The sequence below is a fragment of the Gavia stellata genome, chromosome 2, assembly GCF_030936135.1.
Source record: "Gavia stellata isolate bGavSte3 chromosome 2, bGavSte3.hap2, whole genome shotgun sequence".
Lineage (NCBI taxonomy): Eukaryota > Metazoa > Chordata > Aves > Gaviiformes > Gaviidae > Gavia > Gavia stellata.
This window is the reverse complement of record NC_082595.1, coordinates 37,161,325-37,186,655: the sequence shown is the minus strand read 5'-3', so window position 1 is coordinate 37,186,655 and position 25,331 is coordinate 37,161,325. Positions and strand designations below refer to the sequence as shown.

General features: G+C 37.6%; 1 protein-coding gene across 1 annotated transcript in view; it reads right to left on the bottom strand.

Moving 5' to 3' along the window:
- PRKN (parkin RBR E3 ubiquitin protein ligase) overlaps positions 1-25,331 on the bottom strand; it is a 686,369-nt gene that overhangs the window by 284,042 nt on the left and 376,996 nt on the right. Inside the window, exon 9 of the mRNA XM_059828079.1 lies at positions 14,087-14,223. Coding sequence (XP_059684062.1) covers positions 14,087-14,223 — 137 coding nt within the window. The remainder of the gene's footprint in view (positions 1-14,086; positions 14,224-25,331) is intronic.

Here is a 25,331-nt window from a genome sequence, read left to right as displayed (position 1 = left end):
AGTCCTAGGTTACCCTACGATGAAACAGAAATGGGGACAGAATGATGTAAGAAACCTTTGTTAGAATTTCCTCCTCTTATTTATTGTGGATGTCATCCAACTGAGCACAAGAGATTAGGCCCTTTAGGGGCAACATTTATTACAGGCATAATGTGCCTGTTTTGTCCTCAGCTTTTGGATGATGCTTCCGTGATGGGAAAAGAATTTCATGTAACATGTCCATAAATCCAGATGAAGTCGGGAGGAGATAAGGAGGCTATAACTAGTTTTCCAAATAAACCCATTGAGATTTTTTTCTTGAACAATATTCTACGTTTGTTTTGATAATGAAAACATTCTAAATGCTGATAGTATTTTGCATTTTTCGAAGTAAACCATAATTTACTTTGTAAGAAAATGCAATGTCAAGAAATTGATTCTTCACATAATTCCTCTTGACTAGATTTATTATTATGAAAATTCTACTTTTCATCAAATAGGGTAAATATACCATTTTTAAATACTTCTGCCTCGAGGTATTTTCTGACAAAAATTATTTCTAGCTTTTTGCAAAAATAAAAACTAGTTTCTCAAGTGGACTTCTGTAGCACTTAAAAATACACAGCAAATACAGAGTCACACCAAGTAAATCCAGAATAGCTTTCATGATAGTTTATGGAAAAGAGTCTATAAATTCCTGAATAAAGGAAAAAGCCCAAAGTGAAAAATGCACAAATTGAGAGAGGGAAGAACATATACTACTAGAATAAATAACTCCATGTGGACTGACAGATACACTGTAAAAAAAAATGACTTATTTTAATTCTGACAGATATATGTCAGACATTCAGTTCTCTTGCTAGAAACTAATTATAGTCAAAGTATGCAATTCATTATTCATACCACTGTAAGAGAAAACTGTTACATCCAGTGCAAAGATGCTATGCAGTTTCTGACCTTAACTGTGCTCTAGCTTTTAATAACTGCTGACTAGAGTTAGCCTGATTCATTAGTGGCCTCAAAACTCCCTATTCAGATGGTGTGCCATCTACAAATATGGCTACTTGAACTTCACTGCTCATCTTCCAATTGAGAATAGAAGACTGCAATGTTAAAGCAGAATAAAGTTTGAAGCCTTTATAGAAACACTAGAGCACCAGACAGAAAAGTAGACAAACCACTCTGTTTGCTAATAATGTATTTTTGCGTTCTCTTGGTTTAGTATTTTGGGGTGTGTTGGGTGGTTTTTTTTAAATTCTGACATTCTCAAGCAGAACAGATCTGTATGGTAAGTCGTAAAATTCACACTACTTACCCCAGAGGCTAGAATGACTTCACAAATAAATAATTAGGCAGATTTACAAAACGCACATTATTTTCCCAAGTGACTGGAATGGCTCCAAGCGATTAAATACACAATTAGGTAGTTTTTCTAAAATGCTTATTATTTACCTGAGAGTCTCATTGCAGACTCTCTGGTAAATACTGTCTCCCTGCTAGCAGTTATTACCAAAAACGCCTCCATAATTTCCAGCCTTCCTCCAGCAGTGATATAAACAGAGGTTATTACTTGGGGCAATGGATCATGAAAAACAAAATCTGACTGTGCCAGCCAGCCTATTTAACTGACAAGCTGAGCTTCCTTTGTACCTGGCATTGTACACTCTTTCGTATTACTAACAGTAGAAAGCAAAAAAAGGGCTTTTCAATTTTTTGGTACTTTAGATTGTGTTTCAACTGGCCAGAAATCCTGCTGAAGGCTGTGCCTATGTGTATTTATGTGCATGCATGGCTACAGAAGAAAAGAGAGAAAAAAGCCCCAAACTCTTATTAATTGTTTTCCTACCTGGTAAGGATAATGAAGGAAACATCATGTGTCAGTCACAAAACAAATAAGCAAGCCCCCAAGCCCCACACTCCATTTGACACAGGATTTTCTTTCCCAAGCAGCTGTCTTGGGCCAAGTTATCAGCGAGGACCAGCCTTAATCTGTAACTCCTCCCATTGCCTTTCTCTAGGGGACACGCAGTAACAGCGTCAGGCATGCAACAAGTGAACGTGAATATTCCTGCTCACGATTCACTGGTTGGTGTCTAAGCTGAGCACAGGGAGACGGGAAAGAAAAAGGCAGGCATTAAGACCTAGCTGGCTCACCTACGCAGCCAAGGGACAATAGGAAATGCCCTTTCCCTAGTGATCACAGACAATAAAACTGACCTTCAGAAGTGACCCCTTTACATTACTCCACCTCCAGAGTCAATTTTCCTTACCGTTTTACCTACCCAGAGGCCTCACTGCTTTGTGGTCCTTACAGAAGAGATCAAGAGTGACTGGAATCTCAATTAGAAAAAAGAGGGCAGGAGGAGACAGCAAGGCATGACAAGGTGAGGGAGAGAAAAAAAAGACGAAAGGAGAAATGAAGAGCAAGAGAAAAAGAGATGGAAAAGAATCAGAGGGTGAACCAGTAATATTTAGGGATCGGCAAATAAGGCAACAAAGATGGGCAGACAACAAAGGGAATGGCAATGAAGGACAGAATAGGAAATATTTTGCCTCTCAGAAAGAAGAAGAAAAAGGAAAAAATAAATTGTGAAAAGAAATAATGTAGAATCAGGATAGGCTTGTTCTTGGGAGCAAAAAAAAAAAAGGAAAGGAACGAAGAGAGAGAAAGAAATCAGAACAACTAAGCAGGAGACTTTTACTGTGCATACCTTTTTTACTGTATTTCCCAGTAAGATGTTTCGTCTGTTTTTTAACACCTTCAACTAAGCTAGCTGTGTTTTACACATATATAAAATGACCTCACAGTCACAACCAAATATCTTAAATGGGGGTGAAAATTTCTTTGGAATTCTAAATTGATGTTAATACAATAAAATTCTGCCCTGGATATTTTGGCCATTTCAGTGAAAGTCTAACAGTAAAAGCATTCTTGAAGCATTGGTGAGTGTCTCATGCAGTGTGAGGCACAGAGCTGAAGGTGGAGTAGCTGAGGTGTGCACCAAATGGCAACAACTGCACACTTTGCCAGATCATTGCTTTTATAGCAGGTGCCTCATAAAAAATGAGGTTTAAAAAGAGACATCTAGGGCAAAGGGGAACAGAGAAGAGAAGAAAACAGGTACTGAGAGGCAGATAGTGGGTGACTGCAAGCACAGCAGGATGCTACTAGATGCTCTCAGTTTCAAATATAATTGCTCCCATAGCATTCTGACCTCTGTTACAAATAAATAGATTACAGGATGCATCTTGGTGCTTCAGTCTAGGTCTGTTCAAGGCATGTAACCCATAACATTCCACATATTATGTAATCTTATGAATGTTGCTGTATTACAAGTTATTATTTACTGTTGAAATTTATCCATAAGCATTTGCAGTAAGCAAAGTATGCAAAGATATTGACAGGGAATGTGTGAATACTGTTCAAACTTAAATTGTTAGTGAAGGAATGCAACTAGCAAGGGTCTGGCAAGTTTCACTTCCATGACTGTTTTAGTAACGTGAAAGTCTTATAAGAGAACTTCCTTCACCCTCATTTTCAAGCCATTTAAAAAATGTGTAAGCAAAACATAAGTTCCACTGTCATTCCCAACTAACTGTATCTCTTTTGCCTTTTATCCCCTATCCCTGTTATGGATCAGACGGAATCGTGTACTAGGAAAGTTCCTTTTTAGAGGGTGTCCCTGATTCTGTCCAGCCATGCTATTCACCTAAACTCTGCAAATTTCAATGTTAGTGTCTTTACAGATATTTAAAGGTCAAAACGTAAAATATTGCAGTAAATATAGGGATCCTACTGTCCTGTTACTTTCATTGAAATAATGAGGCTACATTGTTTTTAAAATTGGAAAATGAAACATAAAATTTTCTAAATTAGCCCAAATTTATCAGGCATCAAAGTAAAAAAAGCTACCTGTAAGACTCTGAATAATTCCTTTACAAGACCTTATTAAAATTCACCATCTGCTTAAACACATGTATTTTTTATCTTAAAGAATCTAAACTTATTTCCAAATAAAACTACTCTGTTATTATACAGTGGCAAATTTGTATAAGCAATAGCTTGACAGTTTAGTGGCTGCGTATTGTAATAGGCTGTGACCCTGCAATCCAAACTTACTTGGACCAGTACCTCTTTCATGGTCCACAGTCCCAACTGCCTGTGTTCAGTGCCATTGCTCCATCTACCCTCTCTGTGCAATGGCAGTTCCAAACCATCCAGCAAAAAAACCCTAACAAATCTCAAGCAGATAGATTACAATTGCAATATCCAAGGACCGATTCTTGAAATTGGCCTATGGCATCAAATTCTAAAGAAAAATACTGAAGTGTGATACTTCAGGCAATGCCAAGACTGACACAGTGCAATGTGCAGGTATTCAGTCTTCATAAACCTTTTATTTTTTAGTTAGTATAAAAGGATCTTGATAAAAGCACTGCAGATTGCATCTCAGTGGCCTTTCATCAGTGCAAATGACACCATGTTGTTCCACCCTCACTTCTGATTTCCACAAAGTGCTTCAGCTACAAAGAAGCTTTTTGATTTCCATGCTTGCAAGATCCTTTTCTGCATTCCACCAACTGACAGTAGGTGACATGATGGTTTTCGTAATGCAAACATGGATTCCCCATAGACTAGAATGAGAACACTAAGTTATTGCATACAGACCTTTCATCTACCACCAATTTCAGCCACCACTAGTTTGGACTGTATTTCACCCAGATACAGAATGAAAATTGCTTTTCTAAATCATACACCTTATCTCCTTTCCCCCATTTCTTTCTTTTCTTGAAATACATTTCTAGGGAGATATAATTTATTAAGATGCAGTTTGAACCATGTCACTTTTTATAACCCTCATTTGCACCTACATTGTGCAATCATTTGACACATCTGCTATATCGAGAACAAATCTGATTTAAGAGTTTTAATAAGAACTTGCATCAATAAATTATAACAGATTGGTGATTAGTAGTATTATTTATACGCAATATTTTTGTACCCCTTATAATGCTGATGTCTGCTTCACGGGGATTAATTATTTTCGTAATTTTGTCTAAGTAGTAATATAGAAAATGTCAAAAAGAAAATTAGATTTTCACTTTCCAGACACAGAAATTTAATTAAAGCCAACTCCGTGTTGAAGGGGTATGTCCTTAGCTGGTTCTGTGATGTGGCAGCAGCTCTACGTGCTGCCATGTGGGAGACCAAGGCTCAGAAAGTAACTCGGGGAATATTAATCACCAGGCTTCAGAGACTAAACACATGCTGAATGTGCCACAGTTGCTCCCAGCAGGTTATTTATGGAGTATATAAGGTAGCAGACAGTAACAATTTCTTATACAGGCTGCTGGTTGCACAGCCCACCTCAGAGATGGCGCTATATTGAAAGAGACCCTCTGCTCAGATAAAAACTGATCCATTAAGAAACCTCTAATTATCCAGGCATGAAGGGTCAGCTTCCCCTCATACTGCTCTAAAAGTCTAAGATAAACACCTTAGCATCTTCTACAGTCCGTTGGACATTTTTAAGACACTCAGGTGTTTCCAGTCCGTGGAAGAACAGTCCACATATAAACCACTGAACTACTGCCATTAAAAACTAAATTCCCAGCCTCGCCAAAATGTGAAGGAAGCTGGAGGCATTATTTTCTCATTTTACCCACCCTTCCTCTTCAGATCTTTCTTCTTTCATTCCTTGAATAGTCACCAACACTTCTCTTTAATACATTGCCTCTTCTGCCTCTCTCTCAATTCCTTCCCTTCAGGAACCCTCTTCCCCCTATTCCCTGTATATTATTCCTTCCTTCTATGTACCTCCATTATCCCCATCTTTCAGCCTGAGTCTTCTTCATTAACATTAACTGCCCATGGATGAGAATGGGAGCACCAAACAAGGCCATTCAGGACTTCTAAGCACCATCCAGGGACAACTGAATCTAGCCCTGGCTATTGCAGCTGTGAATGAACACAAAAGTTTCTCATTCAGAAGCTGATACTTCTTTCTTAAAAAAAATAGTTTTTTTCTGGAGAAGATAGACTTCAAGGAGATCCAGTCAAAATCACTGTACTTGCTATAACAGTTCTTACAGAAGATGAATTAGAAAATAGCTTGAATTAAAAACCTATTCAAGCATTTGAGTGTAAAGTTGACAACTAATAAGACTCTATTACTTGATTTTATTGTTCATGTAGGTGATGATTTTTCTCAATCGAATGGCAGCTTAAAAGTGACTTGCCAACCATATACCCCCATCAAGTGATTATTATAAGATAAACCAATATGGGCAGAAGCACTTTCACTCAGAACGAATACCTTTCATTTCCAAAGACAAAGTCGTAGCTCTCACTGACTCCAGCTGAGACAAAAATTTACCTCCATTTCAGCTGGGCATAAGAAATTATGAAAGATGGATACACCCCCCCCCCCCCCCCCCCCCTTCAGTATGTCTATTTTACATTGACACTGGACATCTTATTTTATAGGACAAGAAGTCTACTTTGAAAGTTCATTCATAGTGGTTCTTAAAGCCAATTAATTTCTAAGCAAGATTTTTTCATTACCTCTCTTCCTTCATTATTACTAACCAGAGTGAGCCTATGTGCACTGTCATCTCCATGAAATTTACAAATTAAATATATTGCAACAGAAGAACTAGTAGGAGATAAGGCAGAAAAACACCTACGGTAAGATATCCTATGCTGAATTTAATTATGGCAACTCAGATTTTCGTAAGGATCACATGGTATGACTTCACTGTATTTGTTCCCAGAGAAGAATCCAATGCCTGCCTCAAATATACCATGGGATCAAGCTCTGCTTGTTCTCTAGGTTTTGAGACTGTTTAGGTATGGACTGCTGCTACGGAAACAGAGCAAAGACTTGAGGGAACCAACCTCAGATGTCACTGTTTGAACTTCAGTCAACATTGAAAATGGAAATGAAGGAGATGTTGTGACTTCTAACCACATCCTTTGAGTTAGCCTCATGCACTTGTGCTAGTAAAGGAGCAAAAAACCACTTGATACAAAGTTGGTTCATGTTTATTTTATGCTCACAGTGCAAGGAGAATGCAGAAGACCATAAAAAGTTCTTTAGAAAACTGCTGCAAAATTTGTGAACTCTTAAGAGTAAAAATCTGGTTTATCTATACGCGTTTGGTTCCCTTCTCTGTCAAAGTCTGGTTGGAATAAACTTGTAATTACTTGAATGAAGTCAGGTTAGCTTCACCTGCTAGACCAGGGTAGAAAGCAGTCTAGCTGTATTATCTGATAAGCTTCCAACAATTTTAAAAAATAATAGGGGAGGTGGACAATCTTTTGTCAGCAAGGCTCTCTCCTGCAGGGTGCTGCACAGAGCTATGCTACTTGTTCAGTGCATATACAGTCTTATAGAAAAAAATCATTACTCAGCATATTGATCAAGAGTTTGTAGAAAGTTAAAAGAAAAGAAATTAGAGGAATCTACATTTAAAACACCTTAGGGGTGAAAAAGAAGCAATATGCTCATGGGAAAAGCACTGTAATGAGACTGACTTCAGCTGGGTTCCAACACAAACTCAGTCAGTGATCTCTTGTGTAACCTCTGTGATTTGTTGCCTCTGCCTCTCATCCCATGTTTTACCTACTCAAATGATAAGCAGACATTGCCTCTAAGAAATATATACAACAACTAAATCAATGGAGTGTTTTCAAACTACCATAATGTGAATAGTAAAATAGCTGTAATAGTATGAACATGAAGAAGGGAAACAATCCCTAATAAACACTTATTCTGCCCATAATACCCAGGAAAGATACGGTCAGAATTAATGAGTAGGCTCAACATCTGAATTATTCTTACATAGTGAAATGATCTAAGGTTCACTGTTCATCAAACCAATGCATGTGTATAGTAGCTTGTATAATCTGATTTTTATGAAGAACTTTTTGGGAATGACAGAAAAAAAAGGGTTTCCTCCTCTATACTGCCCTCCACCACTGCAGTTTTTGCATTCCCTCTACAGAAGAAGTAACCAGCTTTCCCTTGGGGAACCCCTCCTTAGACTAGATAGTAGGGTTCAGCCATGGTAAATTAATGACAGAAAGAGTCCAGGAAAGAAGAATAAAAAGGTCAGTTATTGCTAAGTGCCCTTCCAAAAAATGCTCAGATATCCCTTTAAGAACATGAATAGACAACATGGTCGCATACCTGCATTTTCCCTGTCACGGGCAATGCTGGAAAAAGAAAAATACAACTAGAACTATCACCACAAATGCTCTGAAAACTGTAATTGCTTGTTTATTAATTCATCAGAGTGGAAAAAACCTCTTCTAAGATGTACAATATACAAAAAATAAAAAGCATTTCTCCAGCCTCCTACACCTGCTTCAGTAAAAAAAAAGTTTATAGCTGTCAAGAATTTAACACCCCCTAAATATTAAACTTAAGGAGCACTTTGAAGAACTTGCAAAAGTTGCAAATGTGTCTGCTTTCAATCCGTTTTATTTAATACCTCTAATAATAAACTGCCATTGCCTGCATTTTCCAGTTTCTTAAGGTACCTGAAATGTTTTTAAGCTGGATTATTGGAGAACACAGATTTCAGAGACTGTTGACGTATTGAGGCTTCACACCAGGTAAATCTTATTTCTTGTACGAACTGGTGCACTCTTCCATTTTAAGCGCCACTAAACTATGCCTGTTTCCTCATTACATTCTTGAGAAGGCTCTGTTTACAGATCACTGACCTTCACTTTAAAACCCCTTGCACACACACACCTTCCTAAATTTAATAGAGATTTTGTCTATAACAGACAGGATTCAAACACATTATCTGGAGTGATCAAATCAAATATAGTTTTCCTCCTTCCTTTTACCTGCAAACTTTTCTTAGGCTATTATTACCTATTTATTACCTATTTATTCTCCCCTTTTCTTTTTGGATACTATGATTTTGGAAGATGATTCAGAGATTCACCACTGCATTGACATCCCCTATAGGAATAAGAACATACTGTTAGTATACAAATAGCATCTAATGGGGATAAAAAATGTAATCTTAATACATATGCCTCCTTAATCATTCCCCAGAAGCCTTCTTTCAATGGCAATTTATCGTACTTTAAAGCTTTAGTCCTTTTTATTTGCAGTTCCATACACAAACTGGTAGTAATTTCACTTATTTATTTATATATGTGTGGTAAAATCAGATTACTTCCAGATACAATAGTGTTTTACAGTCATCAGGAGAACTGCATCTTTTATCCGGATTCCTGTAAAATACATCTTGCATATGATCACTCATAAGAAATAAAGTGATGCAAAGACATTTTTGCAAAGTGCCTACAGCAGTGTCTTTCCTTGGCCTCAACAACTTTTCTTCTACCAAAGATCTGTGGAAGTTTATTTTACCCTGGGGATGAAGACCCATAGTGCTGTAATGCTATTTTAGAAATGAAACGGTGATTATAAAAACAGTATGTGTTTAAATGGGGTAATACATTGCATATTTGTATACAACTCCTGCTTTGAGGTAATGCTATGAGATTCTTTGCCCTGCACAGTAACTAAATAACCATAAATGATCTTTCATGCATATGCAAATCTGTCCCTCTAAGCACCTTATTAATTATTTCAAAGATACTTGGAGGTCACCACTCATGGAAATTTCTATGCATGAAGCCTCATTAATACAAGACACCATACAGAGAGATGGGATAGATTTTTGTTGCCATTTAACAAGGGCAGAGAGAGTATAATCTGTAACATTTACTTTTTTATTTTAATGACCAATGAAATCTAGCCAGCTCCTATCTATAAGTCCTTGCTCTAAGCTGATACAGTGGGTTTGAATCGACGGGCTACTGCCACACTACTCTGAACAGCTAATCCTACCAATGCACCAGTTACTGTGCTCAGAGCTCTGGTCCTCAACACCGGCTGTTTTCATCTGGAGTAGTGCTGCCTGGCACTAGATTAGCAGCTGAGCACTAAGGAATTAATGTTGTTCTTCCAAAAATCACAGCAATGACACATTTTGTGTTGGAACAAAGTGAAGCTATGGCATTATCAAGGTGATATATCATAGCTCATCAGCTGATAGCCTTCTTCTGAACATGTATTATCCCCTGCTTAATTAGGCTACATAACAGAAATCAAAGAAAAACAAGGATACAACCACTCAAAATACCTGAACACAATGAAAAACTGCATCTTCTAGTATATCTATGCCAGGAAGCAAGAAATTAAACCTACTTGAGAAGCACAGTTTATCGGAAATCCCTAGATCCTTTCCAGCTCAAGTTATCATACATATGTGATAACACTGATCTCATCTGTCACACAGTGACCCTTTGCTATAGCAGCTGCTGTTTATTTTTATTCTGTTGTGTGTGCAGTGCTTTCACCTCTAGATTGATCCAATAAAAGATATAAAAAACTTGCTATGTTGGTACATTCCCTTGATAAAAATCGGGAACAGTGAGTCAAATGTTAATGGAAACTGCAGGCTATATTCATTATGTTATCTCTATTTTTGAAAAACACTAGAATGAACAGAACTAATTGGAAGTGCAAACAATTTAAATAGGCTTAACTACAAAACCAAACCCTCTTGTACAGTTCTAAGGCAGTATGTGCACATATGCCTTAAGAAATGGGCTGGTTTTTAAGTAAATCCTTTCTTACATCAAAATGGGGAAGTAAAATAATTTTTACAAAGTCCTAACTCAGAACATTAGTATTTTCTGTACAAGACACCATAAATACTACCTCAGCATTAGTCTGTGATGTTTAAAAATACATGTATTAATACAGACTGGTTTGAGCTGTCTGTGCAACCTGGTCATCTACCATAACATAAATCTCATTATAGTAAATACGACTTTGTTTTGCATTCCTTTTAGAAGCAGGCTCAAATCAACATCTAACCTTTCAATCAAGCTCAAATCTAATATTTTTTGCTTTAAGTCATGCTCTGCTAGAGATAACATGTGTTAAACCAAGATTGCCACAGTAAGAAAGAAAAGTCTTTTCTTGGCATGTCCCATGGTATTCATTCCTGTCAAGGGGAATTAATTTTAGGGTTCACTGAGAAAGTTGTGTCAAACAATGCTTTATCATCCTCACGTGTAAATACAAACTGAAAATTGCAGTTGCAAAAATGACGATTGCAAACTGTAGATTGCAAAACTGCAATCTTGTACTAGTCAGTAGTAGTGCCACAATAAGTGGAAAAGAAAATCATATGATTCCGTTCTGAATGTTTCTTAATTGAATTCATTGCTGATGAAAGCTGCTGGATCCATAACTATGAAGGAGGCTAAAATCCTTTGCAGCTGAAGAGTAGAAGAGACAGGGTTGGCAACTCAGGCATTTCTCTTCTTCACAGGTGTGATGCAACTCAGCCTCATGACTTTCTCAAAGGACAAAAAATAGTCATCGGTTCCTAACTCAAATATAACCTAATTCTAGAAACAACCAAATTTCTTGCATAGCACAAAGTCAGGTTCAGGTAGCTGCAGAAATGAACCAGTGAAGTTACAACAGCACTGATTAGATTCTTCACCCTGCAAAGCAGTCTGAAGGATAATGCTTACAAATGCTTTTATTGATACAGAACTGTTAACACAACAAAGAGAACTGATGGAGGTAGCAATCAATTTTAGGTTTAGATAGAATATTATTTAAAACCACTGAATACTCAGAGATTGCAACTGAGAACCTCTCCAACATAGTGTAATGTCAATACTTCTTAGAGATAATCAGGCTGGCTCTCAGCAAGCAGGTATGCCTAGACAGCACCATATACCACTGTGCAGAGATACTAGCACAGGTCCTGAAGTAGTATTTGCCTGGGCAGTCCTGATCAGCCTACCAGAAGTGTCAAAGAGCCCGTCTTAATTGCTATACTGACACAACTATACTTCCTTCCCTTCAGCATCACGATTCGGCTCTAGCTCAAGAATCTCTGTACTGCATTGTGGCACACCTAAACTACGCACTCCACTGGCACAGGGCAGCACCTCCACAGAAATTTTTCCAAGAAACATTCTTACTAACTGGAGAACAGACAGAAAATGTATCGCAATTGTATTATTATTATTATTACTACTATTACTACTAGTAGTACTACTTTAATGTATAGTATTTTGAAAACAACTTTCTGATTTGGGGAGTTCTGAAATTTTAAGTTTAGAAATATTTTAGCATTTCCATATTTAGCTGTTTTAACACTTAAAGTTTAACACAGTTGAGGCTAGATTGGCAGCAATAGCTGCTTTTCCATTCCCACAGCTGAACCCTATCTCACTTGAAGTACAGTCATCCTTTGTGCATCCTTTACAGTACCCCTTTCTTAGGCCAAGCCTATGCCTTCCTCACCTCTCAATGAAATCACACCCCTGAGCATTTCAGCTCTGTCTTCTTGCATTTTCTCTTCATCCCATTCCTACTCTGCTTCTACCGCTCAATTCCCATAGTGTTGAATTTCAACACATAGAAGAGAGAAAAAGACTGGCTTGCTAGTGTCAGCAAGGGATAAAAACTTCTGCAAACTTCTTAGTCCCCTTTCTGAGAAAAAAGGACAGATAAAACTTCTGAACTGAACAACCAGAGTTGCAAGATATATGGAAAAATCCTAATACAAGTTTTGTGCAGCATGACTAGCAATGGGTTTACAGACAGAAGAGGTGGAAGGGCCACTAGTTTAACATAACAGCCTGAAGCTCTGTGACACTAGCCATGGCTGCAAGGAGGCCCACAAGAGAGGAGAAAGATGAGTGGCCTGCTGCACAACTGGGATAACTGATTAACCTAAGGGGCTAAAAGGACAACAGGGGAGAGAACTGATAAGCAAGGGGAAGAAAGGATGGATTAATCTCAAGTAGCCGATTAATTTGTGTGGGAGCAGAAAATGGATTAACTTTTGGAGGGGCAAGGAGGGAGGCTGAGAGTACAGACTGACCACACAGTACTAAAGTAATGTCAAGGTCAAGGAAAGACAACCGGGTACAAAGTTCCTGTCAGGTTCTTTGTGACAAGTTTTCTTACACAACATTAAAAAGTGTTTTGTGCAGTATGACATCAGTGTGTAAATGCAGTAGCGGAACAAACTGTTGGGGGGGAAGTAAAATGAGACCTCGCGAGACAGCACATAAAAAGCAATTCTAGTGAAATGTGAACTGATGACCATTGCTAGATTGCTCCTGAAGCAACTATAAATAAATAATTTTGAATTGTTCTTACTACAGTACTGTTAATATCCTCAAGGCATGTCCTCACATTAAGTAAATGCCACTCTCCTAAGAATTTTTGTCAATTTTTTTCCCATCTAGTGATTTGAAACTTGTCAGCCATTCAGGTAACCAGGCAAACTCATCTTCTATGCAGCTTCTAATATGCTGGAAAATTATTCTCATACCATTTTACAGCACTTGCGACAAACTTATATGCACATATGCAAATGGGAAACAGGAAAAATAAATTCTAATATATTTCTTCACAGCAAAATTTTTGAGAATTTTGCAGTCCGTGTGCCAGTGTAATTGAATCAATTCTGAAAACACATCTTCGAGATTCAGTGTACACCTTTGTTTAGTTAAGTCAAACTTTGTTTCCTACTCAGGTAAAACAGATAATCTACCATCTTCTCAGGGTGATCTACATTTCATTCAATGAGGTGACAATTAGTAGCAATAACTTCATCAACAGGAAGGCTACTTGAAATTCCTATTGCAGTTCTTTTTTTATTAGTATTTGAAGACAGGCCAAGGAAGTTAACAATCTACTTAATTTGAAAGTGGAAATGTGGAGGTCAAGGCGGGTTTTTTAAGCAGAATGTAATGCTATCATCTGCTGGCACTTCATGATTATAAAATACTAATGTGAAGAAAGTATGCATTTGCTTTTAAAAGAAATGCCCTTTGGAATCCAGTTAATTCTCCAGTTCACATGCTCAGCAAGAACCACTTCAAAACTCAAATATTTTCTCCATGAAATGAAACAACTCCTATGAAAACAGTATAATTCCACAGATATACTCAAAACTAACAATTGATAAAAAAAATCTTGCCCTGAAATCAGAATCACATAAACTTTTAAAAAGAAAATCAGCTAAAACATACCTACACAAGGGAGGGAATAGCCAAGCTCTGGGTCATGGATAAACTGGCGGTCATTCAGCATAGTCACACAGTACAAATGGAAACAGTCTAGGCAAATGACATGGCGATGCACGCACTGGAACACAAGCACAGGACTCCTGTAACAAACAAAACAGTGAAAATGATGAACAAGGACTGGACAAAACTCCACAAAAAGCTTTGTTTCAAACTTCCAATTTTATCATAATTTTTCATTAGTAGTACACAAGATTATTATGTACATAAAACCAGAATTTAGCCTGGCATATTGCAGCACTTTTTAAAAGAGATGGTTTCTAACATGACACAGATGCGAGGAAAAGTAAGTTTTTACTGAAAGCTGAAACTTTACTAAAAATGGAACCTAAAGCAAGAAAAGTGCTTTAGTAACAGAAATCCTTTGCATGAGGTGAGGTTAGATCATATATGGTAAAACATCAAATGGTGGTAGGTAGGATTAAATAGAAACGTGACCAGCTAGGAAAGCTAAATAGGACTTTGTGAAGACCATCCTGTGCCTTCACTCTCTCAAGGAAGCCACTGGAATGCTACATAGAGGGCATTCCCTTAGTAATAATGAGCAAAATAATTCAGCTTCTGGTCAGAGGTATGTGATTCAATTTGGAAACAAGACACCTAAACTTCTGTGCTATACATAAATACCTACCCACATGCTAAGCGAGAAATTCCCACTATAGTCAATATTCTCAGTGGAGGCTGGAGCTGATCAGCCTCCAGGTATTTACATTAGGGTGAGCTGAATCACCCACTTGGCTCCATTGTCTGTATGGACTAAATCTCCACAGACTATTATGGGAACTCAGACACTCGCCACACATGCAGACACCTACATGGAGATAACTAAATATGGGTATCCCAAGCTTGACAGAATACTGCTTATGGAGATGCAGAGAGGAAACACATGGAATAAGTGTGGACAAACAGTTTTACTCTTGAGCTGGTCTGCACTCAGAAACCCTCCAGCAGTGGCCACAGCAAGGAGGGGCAGTGGCTCCCAAAATCCTGCTCAGGACCAGTACACTGGAGGTGAAAGAGAAAAGGAGTAATATAGGAAATATTATACACACATGAAATGTGTCTTCACTGCAGGAACACAGTGATAAACCTAATGGGTTTGCTCTAATGTAAGTTAACTTCTGCTAACTCCTGATGGACATACCTTAACTGTCAGTTCCAATATAATGACTATGACCCCTTTAATAAAGTTCTGTGCTCTGTACATGTTATACAATACTGCTTGCTTATCTCTTTTCCTTGAGGAGTATTACCAACCTCAAGTATCAAAATTGGAAAAATAGAGAGATGCGTTAAGCTGAAAAGAACAGTGAGATTCCCACTCAAATGCTGAACTGCTTTACTCCTTTTATTTGTCTGTGGGCAAACACAGGTACAAATGGGTTAAATGCTAATTTTTTTTAGTAACTAGGAAGAAAGAGCATAATTTTTAAAAATAAAAGCAGGAATTCTCACATATTCACTGTACTCCGGGAGACAGGTATTAAAATACAACATCAAATACAGCAGGACTTGTGATAAAATCATTAGATTTAGCAATACTGCTATAGCTTCTATAAATCCTGCTACATGATGCTTTGAAAACCCACTGAAACAGTAAATCACCAAGCCCTGAATGTGGGAATACAACTGCAAAATGTAATCAATAATAATTTCAGATACTGTATATAAGCATTTAATCTTCCATGAAAATATGCTTCAGAGTTGCACATACTATAGAATTCATGGCAGTGTGTTGGTATCTCCAAAAAAATAATCTCTGTGTTTTAAGGATTTTGTTGAATAAAGCAGCTTAAAAACTGAATTAAATAAAACATCCCCCCTACTAATCCTTATTAGTTGCCCACTTGCTGTTCTGAATGTAGCAAATAATAATTTTAAAAAGACAGCTGTAAGGGAAAATGAGAAGCTCATCTGTATCATTTTAGCTCTGGATGGTCCCAAAATCTTTATAAAGAGCTGGAGGATCAGTTATCTTGTCTGTACAGTGCAAAAGTCCCCATGGCTCACCAGTCAAATGTAACCTTAAGAAAAACACCCCAAAGATTTCTTCCTGAAATTCAGATATAATCAAATTTGCCTATAGCTTTAATGGATGTCTCTCTTTTAGGGTTAATTACTCATTTTTATTGCTTCAGTATCTGAGTATCTTTTTAGTTTCATTGAAGCTCCCTGGATCTAAATTCACATCTCTCTGGCCTTCATTTCAAAGACAAAATAGATCTTCCGTGTGAAGAGAGATCCACAAGAGAAAGCCATCAAAAGTTGAGTATCTTAAAAAAAACAGGCCAGAAATGAAAATGGCATTATTAACACTTCCACCTAAACTTGTATGAAACCAAGACTAACAGCACTTCATTATGCAAATGAACTACTACAATCAGTTACTAATGTAAATTATTTTGTGATAATAAATTTTGCTTCATAATATATTACAACTGTTTGAAATCAAACTGTATTCTCCAGAAGGGGCACAGCCATGTATGTACAGATTTAAAATGCATCTTTAGGAACAACATTAATGTTAAAATGTGCTATCTTTTAACACTATCAGACTTGCAAGCAATGCATACAAACTAGATACAAGTCTGGGTTCTGACTGTGTCACAAAATACAAGCTTAGCTTTCACAGCTATTACACTGTCTGCTAATTTTGCAGCTGACTATCTGTGTCATAAGGCTTTGAGAAACTCAGTCTGTATGCAATGCAGTTTTATCCAAATTCATTTGGCACTGGAACAGTCACTGCATTCCAACATTTGCAGATTTTGTATCAAAAGAAACCACTTCTAGTTTAAAAGAGATATAAAAGTTTTGTTCCCGGGATCAGTAAAGGCGAAGCTGGAGAGATTATGTTCATAATGCCTGGGTGAAGCTAGTAAATACTCATTTAGGATAACCCCAAGAGTTATTAATAGAAGACTTGCTTGAACCAAACACAATTTATTTCAGAAAGGAGTATTATGAAGGTCAAAAAATTTGCCATATAGTGTAACAAGGGCCCTTGCTCAATCTAACATAACAGTCTAGTAATGTAAATCTGATGTATATTTTAGAAGGTATTTCATAGGTTCCATTTACATAATGTGTTTGGCTGAATTAGAGGCTTCATGAGAATAATACATAAGAAAAATGTTTCTCACAGCAAGGGATAAATTGGTCCTTTTTTTTCACCAATTAGGAATGTAACCACTTTTAAAAATTGAAAATCCAACATTACAATGCATCACAGAAAATTTCCATAATGTCACTGCTCCTGTGCTCTGATTCCTTTTCATTAGATTTTTATCAGCATGCATTTACTTCAGTGAAAAAGAAAGGAGAACCTAAATGTTTCTGCTTCATGTCATTACTGTCGGATAACTGTGTGGCGCAACAGCAGCACGGTTGGAAGCACTATCTGGTCCGTACGCTCTTTCCTCCTCCTCCTCCTAACTGAGAAGCAGCAAGACACAGATAATTCTCAGACAGGCTACAACAGTATACTGGCTAAATAAAGATACAAAGACTTGATCTTGTTTAGAGAAGCAGCCCACTGGGAAATAAATTGTTCTAGTATATCCCAGAATCTCATGACGGTTATTAATGTACTGAGAGCGAGTCCAAGGGCTATGAATGTGAGGGGCTACTTAGCATAAGAAATTATTTGCAGACATAACACTGGATTAACTGATGTATCTTTCAATGCCTACTGAAGAAAAACGTGGGGCAGTTTGCCCCTTGCTTGGTCTTTATCCTTCATACTTCGAAAAAAGCTTGACTGAATAAAGGTTAAACAGCACACCACATATATCAGTCCATTATTTTTTAGAAAATGTGAGTAGCCACAGTCTGAAGCCCTTTGGAGCAAGGAATATATCTAAGCCTGTAGAAATCTGTGAAAAACATGTTGGACAAATCTGTGAAACCCCCTCGAGGTCATTTCTAGGTGACAGTTGGATTTTTCTCACCTCAATCTCAAAATCTTAACCAAATAATAATAAAAAACCTTAGCAGATGTCTGTAAGGCAGCCTTGCTGGGATTACAGTCAGTGAAGCAAAAATAGCCATTTGGGATCCATTTCTGTGCAGTAAATAAATCTGAATGCACACAGCTATATCACAGCCTTTAACCCCACCTATGAGTTCTATATTTACCATAACACACTCCTGCATTTCTAATACATTTTTCCATGTTGGCAATCTTCCTGCACTTCAAAAAGCTTTCTATATAAGCACCAGGAAAAAATTTCATTTATAAATGGATCTCTATGCCATTCCAGAATGAATCTTTGTTAACTTACAGGTCAGATCGATAGGCACCATTCAAGAAAAGATGAATCACTGAATAAAATGTCTAAAAAAAAAAAAGAAATTATGGAACAAATAAACTTTGGTGACATAGACACTACAGATACTCTCCTACTTCATAAACAATCAAAGTAATTAAACAGAAATACTGTCCTTGAGAAGCACTCAATCAGTTTTGGCTCTACCCTTGTAGCAGAACAAAATTACAATGCCTAAATAAGCCAAATTATTCATCCATCACATGGCTTCCTCATAGAACTCTATGTAGGAAGAGTATAGTCTTCTAATTCATACAAAGCTGGTGCCACATTTGGTTTTCCTGTCTATCACATACAGTCCACAGTCTTACACAAAACTATTGAAAGAATTGCCTGTTTATGATGCTTAAAGCACATGGTTTTCTTCCTGGAGGAAAGTATAGCAACAAATCCTACCTTTTACTGAGAAATATGCTATTATGAATAAATAGAAACAGTGACCTAGCAATTGCAGACAACCTGGAAGTAACAATTCAGGCCCCTAAATATTTAGACAAGGGCAGGCATTTGAAGTGGGTATCAAGACCTTACAAGAGAAAAGAAGCAATGATAAAGTACTAAGGAAAATCTCACTGATATGACTTTGCAGTCAAGAACCCATCTTTTATGGACTTTTAGGAACACACAAAAGGTGCATCCCTGCTTTCCCCTTCCTAAGGGATGAAAATAAATCTTTATGTAGACTGTGCCAATTAAAAACCCCAATATATATCAATACTATATTCTCAGAAAACTGACATATTAAATCCACTAAAACAACCAAAAAGATTCTGGGTTTGTGTCTTTGATCACTTGCCATACAACGCGTCAAAGGTCATAAAGTGAAAGTTCTGAACAGCATGAGACATTGCTGTGCAAGCTTACATTTTCTGGCTGTGCTTCTGTATAAAAATGTATTCTGACCCACAGCTGTTAACTTAAAGGAGCATTGGCAAGTGAAATCTGACCTACTTTCTCCTCTATTATGTTACATGTTTTCCTCCTAAATGTGCTTTCATGTTTCTCATTTCTATTGGAAAGCAGCACCAAGAGGCCAGAACCCAGCAACAGCCTGACAGTAATGAACCAGAATGTAAGAGGGAAGAATAGGCACACTTAAAATTAGTGCACATGATGGCAAGTGCTCCTTTCAGCAGTGCTCCTGTTAGCTCTGTTGTTAAGGTTTTTCTCATGCTATAGAAGTGACACACTTTATTGCCTGTAAAATCTGTGATCACTGTGGCAGCCAACAGCATCTGCCTCCTGAGGACAGAGGCAAGGGAATTCTATGTTACATGTACTAGTACCTTCATATTAGTACCCAGCATTAAATGTGCTATAACTGCTTGCTCAGACATGCCTTGTCTGAGCTTTGTGTTCAGACACAATAACAACCCTTGGCATTAACAACTGAATCTTATATCAAGGAATGGACAGTGATTAAGCTGGAGAAGAAACTTTTCCTGTAATCTATCAGACTAGCTGTCTACAGCGCTCCTCTGCACAGCAAATAACTGATAAATCAGTCATACTTTGAAAGGAGATCAGTAGAACCTGCTCCTTTTCCTTCATCTGTGCTTTTAAAACCTCATTAATGCTCCACTGGAGAGAAAAGGAAAAAGACCTTGGTAATGGAAGCAACAAGATGACAAACGTGAACAAAGGAAGCAGCTCATAAGCTGCCCTAACTCAAGCCCTGATGCCAGTTGATAATGGGAATATGAGAACAACCAATGGGACAGTATAAGTGTGCAATGTCTTTTCACAGAGCATGGAGGACTTTGCATGGATGTGGCTCTTCAGAGCTCAGGGACCCTTGGATATTGATCTGCTCTATTCCTCCCAGCAATCCCCTGCGAGCTCAAGGACTGCCTTGGCATCAGGCTCACCATGATTTTTTACAGGTGTATGCAACTGCACTCAGCAGCACACCAGAAGTAAGACCATAATCATCAGTAGGAAGACAGTAGGAATGGCAGAGCAGCTTCCTCAAATGTTAACTCAGAACCTTTGTAGCTTTCTGAGCACCAGCTTACTGTGAAAGATTCCTCCATACTGGCTCTTTTTTATGCAATGATTTCCTAGAGCCTGTGTCACTCCTACCCTCAGCTTTTGCCATTGAAGGGTGGCAGATGCTTCTTTCACCTGCCCCTGGATTTAAGCTGGCTCACAGCAGACTTTCCTCTCCCCCAAGGCAGCACCCAGCCTTCAGCAGCACAGGCAAAACTGCACATCGTGCGCAGTCCACACCAGCCACACACTCCATTTAGCCCAAAGAGCCTCCCTTTCACAGGCTCCTAACTTTCTGACTAGAGATACTTGACCTTGACAGACTAGAGACGGAAATGAGCCTAGTTTGGTTTTCTAGGGGGAAAAAAAAAAAAAATCAGCAAGGTAACCGATGAAGTTTGGCGAATGATGGGATATCACAATAGGAGGAGGAAGGGCTAACTCCACCTGCACAAGCAGCACCATGTGATCCTTCAGTAATTAAAGATGAATAAATAAAAAGTCAAAATGCCTTTGTACACTACTGGCCTCTTATTCCCCTGACTGGTTGCTGAGGATTCTATTGATTTCTTCAAAGGATTTAAACTTTATTTAGTCTTACTCCCTACATCTATGCTAGTGAAATTAACATTGTCAGCAAATGCTCTTAAGCCACTGGAATGCAATCGTCTATGCTGTTAAATTGCTAGAATGGGCCCTGGCATGGTTTTGGGCTTGCCAAATAGCAAAGTCCCAGACAGTTCCTGGGCATAGTTGAGGTGTTACCATGTGCTGTCTCCAAGAGGCAACAGCAATCTGCATGTGGCCACCCTGCTTTAAAAACTAAGAGAGTTTAAACGTACAGATTTATGGTAGAGATCTTTATCCGGGACCCTTCTTTTAATAACAAAGCTTACTGAATTATTCTCTGTTTTCTTATTTTTACTCACACCTCCATTCCCAAAACCAAACTTTTTGAGATAGTCTGTGAAAATTATGTTGTCTGTAAATACATTACATAGAAGAAAAGCTTCCCAACGCAAAAGATAAGACATAATCATGACCTCTTTCTGCCTTGTGGAAGGACACAGAAAAAAGAAAAGAATATTGGATATCATCTTAAGGGACACTGTCACATTATCCTTTTCACTCCCTGGGACTCCAGGAGGGACTAGGACTGTTGGATACAGCATGCTTCCACTGTGTAAATTTCAGTTATTTCCTTCCAGTTAGCTTTGAAAATACACCCTGGTGCATGAACTTTAAGATTGTTTCTTTTAACATGTATTGAAGAAAAGATGACTGGAAAACAAGGTAAGGTAGAGCAGAGGAGAAGGGGGAGAGGAAAGAAAGATGTAAGAGGGAGCAGGAGGTAGAAGTAGTACATTAAGTGCATTTGCTCTTAGACTATTATCTTTCACCACCTTAACATTATGTTTTATGCTTTTTCTCATCCTTCTTTTCAAATATGAATATTCAATTTATATGTTCATCCAAACAATAACTTGGGGGTGCTTCCCATTAAATGAGCCTTCAGTCTCAACCAAAGATATGATTATTATCTTATAAACAAAAACACCCTGAAGTTATTATTATAATAAACAGATTTCTTTATAGAAAACCACTTTTTCAACTCCTTACTATCATCACAATTTATGTACAATATTTTACCCTTTCCTCCTCAAGGCAAATACCTTAGCTTAAATGTCAAGGTGCAGTTATCTGAGAACACCTTCTACATAAGCACCTCCACTCAAAGGGAAGAAGAACAAGCTTTGGGCCAGCAAGTCTCATTGAATGCATTCTGACTTGGTAGGTTTTAAGTGTACAAAGCAGTTAATTCCCCTTAGCAGTCTGAAGAAAACAGTTTGCAAAGTCCACCAGAAAATTGTACTAGCAGTAAGAATGGCTTGTTTATATCATTTTTCTATACTGCTTACAACCATCGTAAGATATTCATATTGTGATTTTTTTTTTCTGATCTTGTTATGGCCCCTGTCACAAGAACAACTGTGGGATTTAAATGCCCAACACACATACGGCTCTATGTTTAAAATTCTTCACTTGCCTCCTCCATCTTTTTCCCTACATGTCAACTTCCATTATATAGAAGAGTAAATGGAATCAACTTTTCAACCATTAAAAAACCCAAAAAACAACCACACAAATTAAATAGTAAAAACCAGACCATTTATTACAAAGTTTGGGAAGTATCAATTCTGAATTTGTAATTGGACCAATAAAAAAAAATTGCAGAAAATTCTAAAGCTTTACAGAGATTAAACTCAGCTCAAAAGAGGATTCTGGAAGTTCGAATAATTTTAAGTGCCTCTTTCCTGTTTAATCGCACTATACATTTTTGTTAGTTTTGTACTGCCTAGTTGGAGGCTGGCTGGTCCTCTTTGTGCCTGTTCTTTCAAGGAATTATAGCATATATTAGGACTCAGGTAATCTACTGCTATTTGTATAGGAGTACTCAGGAAAAATCTTCTCCCATTTGTCTACCTGACCTAATAGTCTGTGTAACACTTAGGAAGACTGACATTCATCCAAATATAACTTTGCATTTCTAAAGGACCATTCAATTACAGATCTTGATACCCAAACGATGCACCAAGTACAGTGAAAGGAAATAAAAAACAGGCACGTGTGAGATTTATCCCACTTCTAAATTTACTGAATATTATAGGAATGCAAGCAAGGGTATTCAAAATATTGCTTTAGAGTATCATCTCTGACAATCCTGTGGAAGCTGCTTCTGATGCGAACATGTACTGACTTCTGAAAGAAGACATATTGCAAGAAAAAAAATTGTGGTGACCATTTCCTCTGTTCTTCAAGCAGACGAGGCTTTTAGTTAATGAAATAGTGATATAGTACTCATATAAATGTCACAGAACTTGTATGAAGACACTTACTGGAAAAAGAGTGTGCAGGAAAGGGCATGTATCTTGGGAACCCTCACTAATACTTCATTTTTGCCCATCTTTCCCTTGTTTTGCTGAAGCAGTTTACTTCCCACCTCACGCTTAGCTAGTTACATGGATTGACACATGGGGAAGGAAAGGAGTATGGATTTTTGATCTTACCCCCTCCTCGTCCTCATTGAGCATTTGCTCAAAGAGAAGGACACAGCAAGCAAACTCTGCAACTTTCTCAGAAGCTATATAACAGCCATAATTGTCAGCACTAATGAATAGTTTTGACTTCTCATATTTATCTACAGCTTTTTCCAGAATAGATCATTCCCACAGAGGCTATTTATAGTCACTCTTCTGTTACACTCTCTCTCCGTTAGAGGAAGTAACCTGGCCTCGGGAGAGAAGACAGGTTATAGGGAGAAACTTGATATGTATCCCAGTAATTTCTGAGAAAAACTAAGACAAATAAATTCAGAAATATTAACAGGCATTTACTAAGGTAAGTTTTCCTTTGCCTTCAATTTCCTTGGAAAAAAACCCAAACCAGGACATAGGGGAATGGCTTGATCGGATTTTGGTTTTTAATTTAGATGCTATGTAGAAATAACCTCTGGGATTAAGAATGTGCATGGTAAAAAATAAACATTTTTTAGGATGTTAGTAATCAAGAGAAAAGTACATTAGCTAGACTGTAGTCTGTAGATTCTGTCAGATAAAATAAGGAAAAAACTGGGACACAAAAATGCAGATTCCCTGCCTCAAATCTCTGCACTGCATTATCTTCAGATAGGAAACACTTAGAGACACTAAGGAAAAAGATCTTTTTAAATTAGGGAGACTCACTTCTAAAAGAAGATTCTGTTTCAAAAAAGTCTAAAAGGACACATGGTATAAGGCTCCATTCACAGAATGGACTGCAAGAACTTCTATGGGATATTAACTTCTATATCCCAAGTTGCAACTCACAAAACATTATTCAATTGCACTGTTACCAAGTTTACAGGTAACAATACTCAGAAAGGAAATGCCAATGAATTTTTGGTATTTAATTTTTAAATAATTCTAATTCATCTGTTTTCTAGCATATATATGACTTTTCTGCCAAATTTTAGTCTCATGAAAGCAGAAACTTTTCTGGTAATAATGAAGAGAGCCTTGAAAATCAGTGATGAGAAATGGAGGTGCAAATTATGTTAACAGGTAGGGCTAGTAGGTATACAAACTGTCTGAAGTCATACATCTTGCTCTCGATGTCATTCCATGTCTTTGAAAGTAGTTCATACAAAGGATTTGTGCTTTCTTCAAGAGAAAGAGTGCTGTATTGTGCTCAGCCCCACTTGTTTCTATACAGATGAACACAGCATACACTTTGATTAGCACAAAAGCAATGACTGAATCTGGTAGGAATCTGATGTTGCTTCTCTGAAGATACTACAGAAATGCATTTGGTTGCAGTCTGGAAAGGAGCAACTAATATCACAGCAATGAAAAACTACACAGGACACTGGCAGGGAAGTTACCAAAATGACTAAAAGAAAAGTTAAGACTTGCCACTTCTTTCCTAGGTCTAAGTCTGTTTTCATTATGATCAATAGCTAAAATGTCATTGACTTTAGCTGACCAAAATTTGACCTTACACATTTTTGAATAACTACAAATATAGAATAAATTGACAGGGGCAGACCACATGTTTTAATCACATCTAAAAAACTTAATTGCACAGCAGCTGCATACAGAAAACATGTCTGCACCTTTACATGTGCTTAATGTTACCTGGAACACGTTCTGCTCTAGCATTCATTGGACATCTTTGTATTTTTAAATGGAGGAAGACAGAAAGTTCAGTTCTGAAATAAAATTAACTGATAAAAGCTTTACCAGAATTTCCTTGTCTGTCAAAATAGGACCTTTCCCCCTCCACCCCAAATACTAAAATCAACATCTTGCTCATACCACTTATTCAGGAGTTTGAGG